The sequence below is a fragment of the Amphiura filiformis genome, chromosome 4, assembly GCF_039555335.1.
Source record: "Amphiura filiformis chromosome 4, Afil_fr2py, whole genome shotgun sequence".
In the NCBI taxonomy this organism is placed as follows: domain Eukaryota; kingdom Metazoa; phylum Echinodermata; class Ophiuroidea; order Amphilepidida; family Amphiuridae; genus Amphiura; species Amphiura filiformis.
Window position 1 is genome coordinate 58,965,477 of NC_092631.1, and position 16,130 is coordinate 58,981,606.

Here is a 16,130-nt window from a genome sequence, read left to right on the forward strand (position 1 = left end):
ACCATAGCAATAGGTGAAAACAATTTTGAACATATCGCGCTGCGCTACAAGCAGGTTACACTCATCACCTGTACTGTGTAAGTCTGCAATCATAGATTGAATACAATACTGGTCTTTTCAAAGATCTTACAGGTGCAGCATGATATGGTTCAATGAAGAGGTACCGCCTGAACGTATCAGTGTATAACGCGGTATATTCAAAATTGTTTTCACCTATTGCTATGGTAGTTAATCCGATTATTACGTAACTTCGCCAGCGTATTGAATAAAACAGGAGGATGTGAGTTCATAAGGGCAATGTCGGGGATAGGTCACAATCGATGTGGAGAGATGAGAGGTCCGACCAACAGCCATAGCGATTCAACTAATTCCAGCGGACGGTCTGTGGCTAGTAAGGAATCGTCTTTGACCACATGCGCAGATCTGTCTCGTCAGGAAGATATTTAATATCCCGAATTTATAATAGGCCTATGCCTACCAGTTCCATCGTATAACCGATCTGCTAGAGAATATTTGTTACCATGTTTAATAAATTCGTATTTATCGTATAATAAAATGTAGCCAAATGTATATTATGTGTCACACGGTTTTCTGCTGAACCACTAGCAGGCTATGTTACCACATCTATGACAATGACAAAGGTGAATTTTGATGATTTTTACGATCGTCCGGATGAGCAAATCACTGAATGGGTCTTTAGTTCCCTCCTCTCCTTATCCTGCCAATATTATATGAATCAAAGAAAAAGAAAGAAAAATAAAATTAAACAAGAAAAAAAGACAAAGAAAAGAAACAATAAAAGAAAAACAATAGAATAAATTAAACTAAATATGAAAAAAAAATGATCACGAAAGGAGTCTTTAGAAAATGCAAGAAAATATAAATGAAAAGTTTGAACAATATTTTGTTTATAAAAGTTTGTGTGACCGTGATGAGGCTCGAACTCACCATCTTCCGATCTAAAGAACCAAAGTCTTATGCCTTGCCAAGTGAGCTATGCTCGTGAGATGCGAAATAAAGATAAAATAATACATTGTATACCTGCTTGTGTCGGTAAATGATTTGCTCAAATTCCATAATGATATAATATTGTGGAGGGCGCTAGCGTGAAATATGCTATCATCACAGTCGCTTCTATTCCTTATAGACGGGTTTCTACGGTATGGGAGTGTCTCCCGAGTACGGTGTCAGACACATTTAAATACCGGTATTTTGTTTATTTTCATTGCAGACAATGTCAAATAGATGTCCACATAAGAGGGACTACTTAATGCCGCATGTGTGCAAGTATTGCGGGAGAATTTACTACCAAGTGCTACAATATTTGTCTCATAAAGAACACCATGAAATGGGAATTCGTCCTTACTGGTATGACTACAAGAGCAAAGCGAGATACAAGACGAAAAGCAGTGCGTTCGATATGCAAGAGTCGAGAAACAAACAGCAGAAGAGAAACAAGGCAGAACTTGAAAAGACGGCCACGAGTGAACCATTCCAACATCTTAACAGGACGCCACAAGATGGAACGAATAAGAATGCAAAGGAAGCTGTCACTATTTCTAAACTCAAAGCGAGTTGCAAAAAACAGGTACAGGATAGGCAGGGTAAATTGATTCATGGTAAACGTATCGATCGGCCAAGGAATTACTGTGACAACAAAGATTCAAAGTCTTCATCAGGGAATCACCCATGAGTCGAGGAAAAAAATACCCGATGGACATGATGAATAAAGGATTAAACAAGGCAAAACATTTTATATGTTCATTTTGTAACAAATGTTTCACAACCTCGGGTAATTTGAAGAAACATGGACGAATTCATATGGGAGAAAAACCTTTTATATGTACATTTTGCAATAAAAGCTTTACACAAGCAGGACACTTGAAAGAGCATGAACGCATACATACCAAGGAGAAGCCTTTTAAATGTACATTTTGTAACAAAGGCTTCACATCGTCAGGTAATTTGAAGCAACATAAACGAATTCATGCTGAAGAGAAGCCTTTTAAGTGTACATCTTGTAACAAAGGCTTTATACAATCAGGAACTTTGAAGATTCATGAGCGCATGCATACTGGAGAGAAACCCTTTAAATGTACATTTTGTAAAAAAGGTTTCACAACATCAGGTAGTGTGAAGAGACATGAACGTATTCATTCTACAGAGAAGCCTTTTAGGTGTACATTATGTAGCAAAGGCTTCATATCGTCAGATAGATTGAAGAAACATGAACGTATTCATACTAAAGACAAGCCTTTTAAATGTACTTTTTGCAATAAAGGCTTCACATAGTTAGGTAGTGTAAAGATACATGAACGTATTCATTCTAAAGAGAAGCCCTTTAAATGTACTTTTTGTAACAAAGGTTTCACAACGTCAGGTAGTGTGAAGATACATGAACGTAATCATACTGGAGAGAAGCCTTTTAGGTGCACATTATGTAGCAAAGGCTTCATATCGTCATGTAGTTTGAAGAAACATGAACTTTTGCATACGGGAGAGAAACCTTTTAGGTGTATATTTTGTAACAAGTGCTTTACAGAAGCAGGAACTTTGAAGATTCATGAGCGCATACATACTGGAGAGAAACCCTTTAAATGTACATTTTGTAACAAAGGTTTCAAAGCGTCAGGTAGTTTGAAAATACATGAACGAATTCATACTATAAAAGACACGCCTTTTAAATGTACATTTTGTAGCAAAGGCTTTACACAAGCAGGACATTTCAAGGAGCATGAACGTATACATACTAAGGAGAAGCCTTTTAAATGTACATTTTGTAACAAAGGTTTCACAACGTCAGGTAATGTGAAGATACATGAACGTATTCATTCTAAAGAGAAGCCCTTTAAATGTACTTTTTGTAACAAAGGTTTCACAACGTTAGGTAATGTGGAGATACATGAACGTATTCATTCTAAAGAGAAGCCCTTTAAATGTACTTTTTGTAACATAGGTTTCACAACGTCAGGTAGTGTGAAGATACATGAACGTGTTCATACTGGAGAGAAGCCTTTTAGGTGTGCATTATGTAGCAAAGGCTTCATATCGTCATGTAGTTTGAAGAAACATGAACTTTTGCATACGGGAGAGAAACCTTTTAGGTGTACATTTTGCAACAAGTGCTTTACAGAAGCAGGAACTTTGAAGATTCATGAGCGCATGCATACTGGAGAAAAACCCTTTAAATGTACATTTTGTAACAAAGGTTTTACAGCGTCAGGTAGATTGAAGAGACATGAACGTATTCATTCTACAGAGAAGCCTTTTAGGTGTACATTATGTAGCAAAGGCTTCATATCGTCAGATAGATTGAAGAAACATGAACGTATTCATACTAAAGACAAGCCTTTTAAATGTACATTTTGCAATAAAGGCTTCACACAGTTAGGTAGTGTAAAGATACATGAACGTATTCATTCTAAAGAGAAGCCCTTTAAATGTACTTTTTGTAACAAAGGTTTCACAACGTCAGGTAGTGTGAAGATACATGAACGTAATCATACTGGAGAGAAGCCTTTTAGGTGTGCATTATGTAGCAAAGGCTTCATATCGTCATGTAGTTTGAAGAAACATGAACTTTTGCATACGGGAGAGAAACCTTTTAGGTGTACATTTTGTAATAAGTGCTTTACACAAGCAGGAACTTTGAAGATTCATGAGCGCATACATACTGGAGAGAAACCCTTTAAATGTACATTTTGTAACAAAGGTTTCAAAGCGTCAGGTAGTTTGAAGATACATGAACGAATTCATACTATAAAAGACACGCCTTTTAAATGTACATTTTGTAGCAAAGCCTTTACACAAGCAGGACATTTCAAGGAGCATGAACGTATACATACTAAGGAGAAGCCTTTTAAATGTACATATTGTAACAAAGGCTTTACACAAGCAGGACATGTGAAGATACATGAACGTATTCATTCTAAAGAGAAGCCTTTTAGTTGTACATTTTGTAACAAAGGCTTCATATCGTCAGGTAATTTGAAGCGACATGAACGTATTCATTCTTAAGAGAAACCTTTTAAATGCATATTTTGCAATAAATGCTTTACACGGCTAGATCACTTGAAGGCGCATGAACGCACCCATACTAGGGAGAAGCCTTTTAAGTGTACATTTTGCAATAAAGGCTTCACAACATCAGGTAGTGTAAAGATACATGAACGTATTCATTCTAAAGAGAAGCCCTTTAAATGTACTTTTTGTAACAAAGGTTTCACAACGTCAGGTAGTGTGGAGATACATGAACGTAATCATACTGGAGAGAAGCCTTTTAGGTGCACATTATGTAGCAAAGGCTTCATATCGTCATGTAGTTTGAAGAAACATGAACTTTTGCATACGGGAGAGAAACCTTTTAGGTGTATATTTTGTAACAAGTGCTTTATACAAGCAGGAACTTTGAAGATTCATGAGCGCATACATACTGGAGAGAAACCCTTTAAATGTACATTTTGTAACAAAGGTTTCAAAGCGTCAGGTAGTTTGAAGATACATGAACGAATTCATACTATAAAAGACACGCCTTTTAAATGTACATTTTGTAGCAAAGGCTTTACACAAGCAGGACATTTCAAGGAGCATGAACGTATACATACTAAGGAGAAGCCTTTTAAATGTACCTTTTGCAACAAAGGTTTCACACAGTCAGGTCACTTGAAGATACATGAACGTATTCATTCTAAAGAGAAGCCTTTTAGTTGTACATTTTGTAGCAAAGGCTTCATATCGTCAGGTAATTTGAAGCGACATGAACGTATTCATTCTTAAGAGAAACCTTTTAAATGCATATTTTGCAATACATGCTTTACACGGCCATATCACTTGAAGCAGCATGAACGCATCCATACTACAGCCTTTTAAGTGTACATTTTGTAACAAAGGCTTCGTCCGGTCATTTGAAGGAGCATGAACGTATACATACTAAAGAGGCACCTTTTAAATGTACATTTTGTAACAAAGGCTTCACACAGTCAAGGTAATTTAAAGAAACATGAACGTATTCACACTAAGAAGACGCCTTATAAATGTTGATTTTGTAATAAAAGCTCTACCATGTCTACACACTCAGTATGCTCAGGCAATTTGTAGGCACATGAACGTATTCATACTAACCATGCTAACGAAAGGCCCTTCAGTTTATAATAATTGGTATCAAAATTTCACACGTTCAGGTATCTTGAAAGCGTATGACCGTTTTCATACCAACAAGAAGCATTTGCAGGAACACGAACGTATCCACACGAACGATAAGCCTTATCATATAACATTTTGTAATAATGGCTTCAAAAAGTCGAGTCATTTGAAGAAGCATAACCGTATTCTGTGCTGAGCACTCTCTGGATACAGTTACTGTTGAAGTAGCTCTGACCACAGGTACTAATGAGCTACCTCTGATCACAGATACTATTGCACTTCCTGTGGTTAGTGGTTACCGTTATTCTTAAGTGTTGCCTTACCTCTAATCAAAGTTACTGAATTTACTGTTGACCTACCTCTGATCGCGGTTACTGATTAGAGGTTAATGACTGCGCATCAGTTGTTTTGAGGGTATTGTGAAATATCTAAACATTGTGCTTTAGAACCGAGGAATGCGGGAGTCCCTCATTTCAAATCTTTAGTTTTGGTTTCTCTTTTGTTCAGAAACCAAAAATCAAGGGATTAAAAAGTAGAGCTGATCTGGTCTGCAATCATAACACTATTATGCTGGGAGGACACAGTATAGGGTATATAACCAGAAGTATACAATAGCCTATTAGATCCTATTGTGCTAACATAATTATTATCATGATTGATATCGGAAATCTATCCCACGGACGACAGTTGATGCTCTCTGTCGAAGGTAGGTGGCATATTACACTCACGAGTTCTAGGCCTAGAAATCATAGACATGCGCGTATATTGAAGGATAGGGCGGGGTGGGGGATTTGTTTGTTTGTATGAAACATAAACGATGCATGGAGATTATTTGATTATGAATTAGTTTATTATCCCCAGGAAGCACAACCCATACCTCTTTAAGAGGGGCTCCCCTCCTATATATAACCACATCTTCCCTAAATTACCCCTTTCCCTCTCCTCCTCCCCTACATTCGATATCTTCATCTCGAGCTCTCCTCCCCTTCTCTTTCACTTCCAATGCTCTCTCTCATCTGTTTCTCTCTCTCCCGGCCCATAGCCCCCTTGCCCTCCAACCACCACCCCCCACACACACACACACACACACACACAAATCTCTTCTCCCCTCTATCTTCTACTTTTTGCAGTAAAAATTTTGTTCAGTAAAAGTCATTAGGTTATTAGAGGTCATATAATGGCCTTCCATCGATTCTGGTACATGGGATTAAGGACATGAATCGAGTTTGTTTATAGCACCTAGTACCTATACAATTACAATAGTGGCCCCTTTTGAAATGTCGAATGCAAATATTTCGATGGTCTATATTTTTTCACAGGTGAATTAGCCTAGGCTTATTCGGTTTTGTAAACCACGTCTTTCAATGTAGATTACCAGGCTCGATTTCTCTCCTCGTGAATATTGCACTGCGAAATTTAAACATTTCTTTTGTATACTTAGAGTAGGTAACTTCAAATCAAATAATTTTACGATTCACACCACTTATAAGAAACTGAAACCAAAACCGAAACTGACTGACACAAATGTTCGGTTTTAAACAAAAGGTAGAAACAATGAGTTCGATATCTTATGATTCAAGTGGTTAGGCAGGACAATAGGAAACCACGTGACCAAAACCAAAACCAAAACTAAAACTAAACATTTGAAATGAGGCAATGAGTTCGATATCTTATGATTCAAGTGGTTAGGCAGGACAATAGCAAACCACGTGACCAAAACCAAAACCAAAACTAAAACTAAACATTTGAAATGAGGCAATGCTTTGTTCCAGTGTACAAGACAGCACAGATCCCGGACCTGTGAAGACAGTGACTGATTTGATAAAGCATTAAATGCGCTCCAGGCAAATTGTAAACTGTCGAAATTGCAACTTTTTCATGTTTCCTATGTTTTGTTATATTAACTCTAGATAACTTAGATGTCTGTTATTTTTTTCAAACATTTTGGACGAACAAAAATTGTAAGGTCACATCATTCAACGTTCTTAAAAGAACAATGTGTATCTGGCCAATGTCATTAAAAAATAAAATAAGCCTATAAGTTTAATCTACGTCATACTTCTCATTTGTGATTTAAAAAAAATATTATTTACCCTGGGATATTTACCAGCATACTGTTGAATTTTAAAAATATATGTCGCAAATTAAAACCTGTTTCAGGCATAATGGGCTATTCCAGAAAATAGAAGCACATGCACTCACTATAGAGAAGTTCGGATTTCCGGACATTTTGTCCAGTCGTGATTGTTGGAAATCCAGACTTTAAAGTGTCCAAAGGCGAAAAAAAATCTAGCAGAAAATAGTTCAAAATCAGAAATCCTCCATTTGAGAGCTCCTTTTGGTTATTTCGGTGCTTTTCCTTCAGTTAATAGGATTTCCAAGCTTTTTCAAGTGACTGGAATTCCAGTCGTTTTCAGAAAGCAGACTTGGAAATCCAGACATTTCTTTGATTGAAAAGTTATCCTCTGTAGGGGGTGCGCACTTATTTTCTGGAATAGCATAATGTTGAATTAATATTGCGGCAACAATTTATTTCGAATTATGAAAAATGAATAATAATCGACAATTATTTACGTTTAACACTTTTTTTTTTTTTCAATAACGAAGCCATTTGAAGCAAAACTCGCCAGCAATAATATAATTATCTAGGCTTTTGTGTGGCAGTTTTTGACTTAATGTTTTTACCCGATTCCCCCATTAATTAGGTACAGAATCAATCTCTCATTCAATAGTAATATCAAGGGAGGGGGTCTTCGCGGGGTTGTTTTTTGTACGGGGTGGTGTTGTCACTCACTTGTCCGCTTGAAACAAGTTGAGTCTTGATAATGGCCACCAATATAAATGTTTTTTGAACCATTCAAGTGTATAGGGATCCAGCATAAAACATCTAACCAGGAATATGTTGGTCCTTTGGTTAAATTAATCAATGAACACAAGATTTATCATTGAAGTTACAGTTGTTCCTTCCTAATAAATTTAATTAGAATGAAAAACTTATTAAATTTGCACATTTTAGTGCATACAAAAAGCCAATTTAGAAAAGTGCAACTTTTGTTGCTGAATAAAATTTCAAAAATGGCTATATGATTACTCACTGAACCATTAAACATGTTTGAAATGTGTACAAATTAATTCATGAAAATCTTAACTTATGTTATTTTAACAAATTTTATTCAAGTGATAGAGGTCTGAAACCAATAGTCATTCATAAAAAGCCTATGTAGAAAAGTGCAGCTTTTTTTTGGCCGAAAATTTTATAAATGGCTATGTTTCTTAGTAAAGATGATAAAAGATAACAATAAAACCCCGTTCACTTGATGCATAACTAATCAGCCTATGTTCCAAACTTTAAAACAAGAGAATTGATCAAGCCGTTTTGGATTATACCAAAAATTCTTAGGGGGGGGGACTTATTTTTTTGGAACCGTTTAGTTTTGTGTCAGTTCCTGATGATATCGATATCAATTTAAGGCTGTTCCAGTTAAATTACATACCCATTGGCATTTTGGCTGTTCCATTTAATTTACATACCCCCTCTGAAATAATGGCCCCAAAATAGCTGTTCCATTTAATTTACATACTCCCTCTGAAAAAAATGGTTGTTCCATTTAATTTACATACTCCCTCTGAAATAATGGCCCCAAAATAGCTGTTCCATTTAATTTACATGCTCCCTCTGAAAAAAATGGTTGTTCCATTTAATTTACATACTCCCTCTGGAATAGCTTTCCCCTAATCAAATGTGACAAATCGAATCTGTGACGTCAATATTGATATCGACAACGCACTGAATGGTCTATTGTTCTATTGTGTCCGATTTGAGCGCTGACATATTGGAAATTGTTGCCAATCAATATTCATGAGAGTGTACATTCAACGTCCAATTTTCGAAATTGGGTGACTTGTGCTTGGCAGGTGTAAAATACATCTGACCTCTCACAGAAGAGCTCCCCCCCCTTCAGTACGCCACTGTTTATGACATTCTCCTTCTTAAAATAAAATAAAATGTAAATTTGTGAAACAACTTTTATATAGGCTTAAACCGGTATACTTATTATATGTTACATGTATACGTAGCTATTACCATTATACAGTACTATGGACATACAGACATGGCAGCCTTAATGTGTAAATGAAGCACCTAAATTCAGCAGGGTGACAACGAACTGTACATCAGCGGCTAATGTGTGCCTTTTGTGCTTACGGCTACTCAATCACACCCTTGAGTGGTATGACAACAAAGGGTACTTTTCGTTATAGTAGGCGCTTTCACGCGACTTTCGTTTGATCACTTATTGACAGTAGTCTGCTAGGTAAAGCGTTAATACACTGTCGGGTCAGCTTACCGATTTAATGGCGGAAGCCCTTTGTCCCAAACAAAAGGTACCTTTGGATGAATAGCTTGTCAGATTTCAAATCGGCACAAGTTTACAATGCGTTACATAATCTATTGCCTCTCCATCTTTAATAGCTCCATGGATATCGATATCAATTAGGCTGATCCAGTGAAATACCCATTGGCTGTTCCATTTAATTTACATACTCCCTCTGAAATGGCCCCAAAATAGCTGTTCCATTTAATTTACTTACTCCTCTGAAATGGCTGTTCCATTTGATTTACATACTCCCTCTGGAATAGCTTTCCCCTAATCAAATTGCATATTGTGAATTTCAATCCATCAAATTGCATAGCTTCACTGTGAATAAGAGAGAATTTTTTTTTAATTAATTAATTTATTTATTTTTTATTTAAAAAGTTGTAAATTTTTTTGGGGGTTACTCAGTGTTATAATGTTGTAATTACTGGTATTTCCAGATAAAGTATAAGATAAAGTATAAACATTTCAGTTGAACTAAGGTTAAATAAGAAATTAAATAAAAAGAAATGAATGCAAACCAGCCCTTCAATACAAATTCTGCAATACATGTATTTTCATTAAAAGTCTGCTTGTTATCTCACGCAATTGAATAATAATAATAACCGTGTCCCATTGAACTGACACCACACCACTCTTCGCCGTACATACATTCTCCCAGCCACATTTCCCTAACATAATATGAAATTTAAAAAAAGGAAATTTAGTTCGGCAGAGGCGCCGGCGGGGCTCGAACCCAAGCTGCAACGCTTTTATGTAGGCCTATACAGTATCGCCAAATCACCAGCGCCTTAGACCGCTCGGCCACAAGGACTTGATGATGTCATCGTGAAAATTTAAACATATAATTGCAACTTCATTACTTCAACATACCACGTGACAAGCAAAGACAGAAAACGTACCATATTTTGGAATTGTATTTGTTTAAAAACATTAATGTGTATTAATAGCGCTCAATTGTTGATAACTACGTGTTTTACATACAGAAATCCGACAATGGGTAGCGACACATGCACAATACATTCTCGATTTGAACTCGCTGGGCCGCTCGGCTACACATGCTATTATACTCCTATAGACGAATCCAACGAGCCAAGTCATGGTCAGGATTTGGTCGGCCATCTTTGGGTAGCCGTAGCACCAACTTGGTGTTTTGAGCGCCCCATTGTGCAAATAAAAGCCGCCTAACACCTAGAGAAGATGCAAGGACGAGGAAGGTTAATAGAATAATATATACATTCCGTCGCATCTATTCCTACATAGTCCTTTTGTTTGCAAGTACATTACATCCATTTGTAGCGTTTGATATGGTGTAGTTAATCCGATTATTATGTCACTTCAACAGCGAATAGACCATGTATATGGCCTATCGTGTTGTAAACTTTAATCATTCTTTTGTCTACCTGTGTTTTCGCGGAAGATGTAAAACGGGTGATGGAATGCAGTTTAAAATTTCCGCCAAGGCCAAATCATTTCACATTTTGGGTGCATTGTAGCCGACGGCTACCCAACTAAAGGCTGCTAGTTAGGTGTAGGAATGCGTGGATTTGGATTCGTCTATATTATACCGGGTATGTACATGTGCTTCAGTATACACGATCTGGATTTTTGCAATTCATAGGATAATTCCACGCAGGTCCCCAAAAGTTTCTTCCAGATATTGGAGATTATATTCCCATCATGATAAAGACGAAACAGTAATCTTTAGTCGGGACCTATACGTAAAATTTACATAAAATTTTTAACATCAATTGAGTGTTAATTTTGGCTAAAATAATTCAGAAAATATTTTGGAGTATATAAAATTGAAATAAAATTCTCTGCCTCCTAAACCACGTAAATTTTAGCACGATTGGGTATCACGAATCGTTGACACCAATGTCTTTCAGGAATATCTTGTTTATGTTACGCCAATCAATGTTATGGAACCAATTTTTCATAGATATTCCAAAAATGATCCTCAAATACTAAGTATTTAGTAAGTTTTTCATCGATTGATCGATCGATCGAACGAACGTGATAGATAGTTCATCCTTATTCAATTGATCATGTCATTTAAATAACAATTGGCGTGCATCGTTGTCGTCATGAAAGTAGGATCATTCATGCTGCTGCCTGCTGTTTACTGAACTTGGAAACTACTACCAGTCTACCACTACCAGTGTGTCAGTCAGCTCTTCTGCTCTTTAGCTCTTGTTGTCTGTGTTATTATTTGCGGAGTGTTGATCGGGACTACTGAGTAGAACAGTCAGGACATTCTTGAATTTTTTTAAGACGGTGCGGTTAGCTGGTGAGTATAATTAAAAATTATAACTTACATTGGCTTTAAAAACCAAAGATGATAAAAAGATATTACACTTGTATAGGCCTATATCATGTATATAAGATCCATGTTTTGGACCTTATTCATGCTCGATGGTGAATTGGGTTTTTTTTTTGGGAGGTGGGGGTGGGGGTGATGAAGTGGGGTTTTTTCTTGCTATTTCTGTTTTTAGTTTACGGATAATGTGAAATTTAAGATGTATCAATTGATACTGACAAATTAATGATGATGAATAAGATCATCTGCCAAGCCAAGTTTTTATGTTCGATGTTGTTTCTGGAAATTCTGGTTTGTAATCCCGAACACCTTTCCATTTAAGCCTATTACTAGGCCTACACATTAAACAACGTAAGATAAAATAACCCATACCAATATTAAGAGTGGGTAATACTTTAATTATAAGCACATTCTCATTAACTCAACCTTAATTAGTTAGAAGATATGATGAAACAAAGAAAAATGTGGCGTCGTGCGGGATTACCCTGCGATCTGGGGTAATCCCGAACGGTACTGGAAAATTCATTGAAGAATCGATTTGGGGTGTTAAAAAGAATGGAAGTTTTGATTATTTCTAGAACCACTGAATGATTCATATCCAGCTCATTATACATATAGCACTGTTAGATCAATGCAGATAAAAAAAACATCACACTCATGACGCATAGTGTCATCGCCCCGATATCTTCATGGCAGAAATCGCCATGGTAGGTTAAATCCACCGCCACGCATATCCATTTTATATCGACCTGTTTAATAGTTTTGTGTCGCATAAGAGCCGAAGGACATCTGACTAAGGCTACTGACAATAGCCCCGATTAGTCCGGTTACTGTCCTCGCTGTGTGTTAGTCAAGCATGGTACACCAGTAGGTCATATGGTTTTGGACTATCTTCACGATTGACCTATACACTGCGCTATATAATTCGGCACATATAAATCAAAATTATTGTCAGTTTTTGACTCAAGACGCAAGCTAGTATCTCAAAGCGCAAGCCAGCGACTATCATATCTGTTAAAAATATATATTCAAGTGCAAGGAACCACATCTGGTTTCTTTATACGAAATCATTTACGGGAGATTTTCATCATTTTCAAACCCGGTATCCAAAGATTTATCGTCTGAATATCAATCGTGCATAGCACATCCACGTGTATCGATTCCGTGTATTCATTTCAGTGTCTCTTGCTGTATAGTGTAATTATTAACCGGGCGATGTCGGTGTGTGACGTGCGTTCGCGATTACCCCGCACACGGTATCATTACTGTTTTCTATAGCCGTTCGGGATTACCCCACCACTCATGTACATGTATTACTTTTTCTTACTTGTACTGATAAGCTATTTATATCAACACGATATGGTCACGTCATATCTTTAAGCAATCGTCCTAATGTCTTATTAATTGTACAATCCATCCTTTTTCATTACTACAATATTTCCTACACATCCGAAAACCGACCTGACGATAAAAAGTCAAAAGTGTCTAATTTCGTTTTGAATATTTTGTGAGAAGAACCCCCAACCTCTTGACCCAAATGTGCATTGTGTGAATGTATCTTTGTAGTAGCATTTACTGCAGAGTAGTGTGATAGCTTCACCTTTCTCAGGTTAGCTCAACAGCACCTAACCGTTCGGGATTACCCCGCGTTCGGGATTACCCGCCTTCCCCTATGTCATGTATGTGGGTTTCTGACCAAATTATCCTCATTAGCCCCCAAAGTGCCCATTTTTACGCGCATTTATTCCGCTTTTTGCACCATTTTCCCCAGTCTGAGCTTCAATGTGGCAAATTTTTTCGCGCGCTTCGCGCGCATTTGTACCATTAACTGCTCAAGAAGCATCCTCCAGGCTAAATTGAATGCATGAAATAAAACCAGCTTATTTGACATTTTCGAAGACGTGTTATAATATAGTGTTTCTTTCGCTAATCGTATGCATTTTGTTTGCTCCTTTCCATTACAGAAAATGGCAAAAAGACGTCCACGTGAGTGGGACTACTTAATGCCGCAAGTATGCAAATATTGCGGGCAGAGATTTTACAACAAAGTGCTACGATATTTGTCTCATAAAAGACACCATGAAATGGGAATTCGTCCTTACTGGTATGACTACAAGAGCAAAGCGAGATACACTACATCCATGGTTCAGAAGCCGAAAAGTGAATGCAATATACAACAGTCCAGAAACAAACAGAAGAGAAACAAGTCAGAACTTGAAAACACGCATGAACCATTCCATCAGTTTAAAAGGAAACACGAAGGTGGAAAGAAAACTTCAAATAAGAATGCTAAGGAAGGTGTCACTATTTCTAAACGCAAGACGAGGTGTGGAAAACAGGTACATGATAGGCAGGGTAAACTGATTCATGGTAAACGCATTGATCGACCAAGGAATTACGACAAAGGTTCAAAGTCTTCTGTCGCATCACTGGAATCATCCACGAGTCGAAAAAGACACTACAAAATGGGAAAAGGATTAAACAAGGAAAAGCATTTTGAATGTACATTTTGTAACAAATGTTTCAAAACCTCAAGAAATTTGAAGAAACATGAACGAATACACACTAAAGATACACCTTATAAATGTACATTTTGCAATAAAGGCTTTACACAAGCAGGACACTTGAAGGAGCATGAACGTATACATACTAAGGAGAAGCCTTTTAAATGTACATTTTGTAACACAGGCTTCACAACGTCAAGCACTTTGAAAGTACACGAACGTATTCATACTGGAGAGACACCATTTAGGTGTACATTTTGTAACAAAAGCTTCAAATCGTCAAGTAATATGAGAACCATGAACGTAATCATACTGGGGAGAAACCTTTTAGATGCACATTTTGCAATAAAGGCTTTACATATTTAGGTCACTTGAAGGAGCATGAACGCACACACACTAAACAGAAGCCGTTTACATGTAAATTTTGTAACAAAGGCTTCACAACGTCCGGTAGTTTGAAGATTCATGAACGAATTCATACTGGAGAGACACCATTTAGGTGCACATTTTGTAGCAAAGGTTTCACATCGTCAGGTAATTTGAAGAAACATGAACGTATTCATACTAAAGAGAAGCCTTTTAGATGTAATTTTTGTAACAAAAGCTTTACAACGTCAAGTAATTTGAAGGTACATGAACGAATTCATACTGAAGAGAAGCCTTTCAGGTGTACATTACGTAGCAAAGGCTTTACACGAGCAGGACATTTGAAGGAACATGAACGTATACATACTGGAGAGAGACCTTTTAGGTGTTCATTTTGTAGCAAAGGTTTTACAACGTCCGGTAGTTTGAAGATTCATGAACGAATTCATACTGGAGAGACACCATTTAGGTGCACATTTTGTAGCAAAGGTTTCATATCGTCAGGTCATTTGAAGGAACATGAGCGTATCCATACTAAAGAGAAGCCCTTTTAATGTACATTTTGCAACAAGGGCTTCTTACATTCAGGTCAATTAGGCATACATAATCGTATCCATACTAAGTAGAAGCCTTTTTTTTTCACACCATGAAGTAGTTTAAAGATACATGAACGTATTCATAGTGAACAGGCGCCTTTTATGTGTACCATTTGTAACAAAGGCTTCAAACAATCAAGTTGTTTGAAGATACATGAGCGTATTCATACTAGAGAGAAGCCTTTAAAATGTACACTTTGTAACAAAGGCTTCAAGTAATTTGTAGAGACATGATTAACATGAACGTATTCACGCTAAGGAGAAGCTCTTTAAATGTACACTTTGTAACAAAGGCTTCAAGGTTTCAAATAATCTGTAGATACATGAACGTATTCACGCTAAGGAGAAGCTCTTTAAATGTACACTTTGTAACAAAGGCTTCAAGGTTTCAAGTAATTTGTAGATACATGAACGTATTCACGCTAAGGAGAAGCTCTTCAAATGTACATTTTGTAACAAAGGCTTTGCGCATTCAGGTAATTTGAAGATACATGAACGTCGAACGCATTCATACTTAGGATTGTATGTGTTCATTTTGTAACAAAGGCTTCACTTCGTCAACGCAGTGTTAAGGTACATGAGCATTTTCATACTGGAGAGAAGCATTTTAAATTCACCATTATGTAACAAAGGCTTCACACAGTCAAGTGATTTGAAGATACATGAACCTATTCACATTAATGAGAACCTTTTTATGTAAATGTTGCAACAAGGGCTTCACAGAGTCGAGTAGTTTAAAGCAATGAGCGTATCCTACCAGATACATGTATCTAAAAAGCACTGAAGTTATAAAAAAAGGGGCTGAAATTAATATACCAATGAATAG

The 16,130-nt window shown here is 36.9% G+C and overlaps 2 protein-coding genes across 2 annotated transcripts in view; both read left to right on the forward strand.

Annotated features, from left to right (window-relative positions):
* Positions 1 to 4,107, forward strand: part of LOC140151133 (uncharacterized) — a 23,006-nt gene extending 18,899 nt beyond the window's left edge. Inside the window, 1 exon segment of the mRNA XM_072173355.1 lies at positions 1,232 to 4,107. Within this exon segment, the coding sequence (XP_072029456.1) occupies positions 1,690 to 4,017 (2,328 nt within the window). The 5' untranslated portion in view covers positions 1,232 to 1,689 and the 3' untranslated portion in view covers positions 4,018 to 4,107.
* On the forward strand, positions 4,030 to 15,262 carry LOC140150282 (uncharacterized; the record flags this gene model as incomplete). The annotated part of the gene is given in 4 exon segments (XM_072172287.1): positions 4,030 to 4,762; positions 5,356 to 5,429; positions 14,160 to 14,634; positions 14,637 to 15,262. Coding segments are annotated over 4 exon segments (1,908 nt in total), but the record flags the coding sequence as incomplete, so codon positions are not given.
* Positions 15,263 to 16,130: the final 868 nt, after the last annotated feature.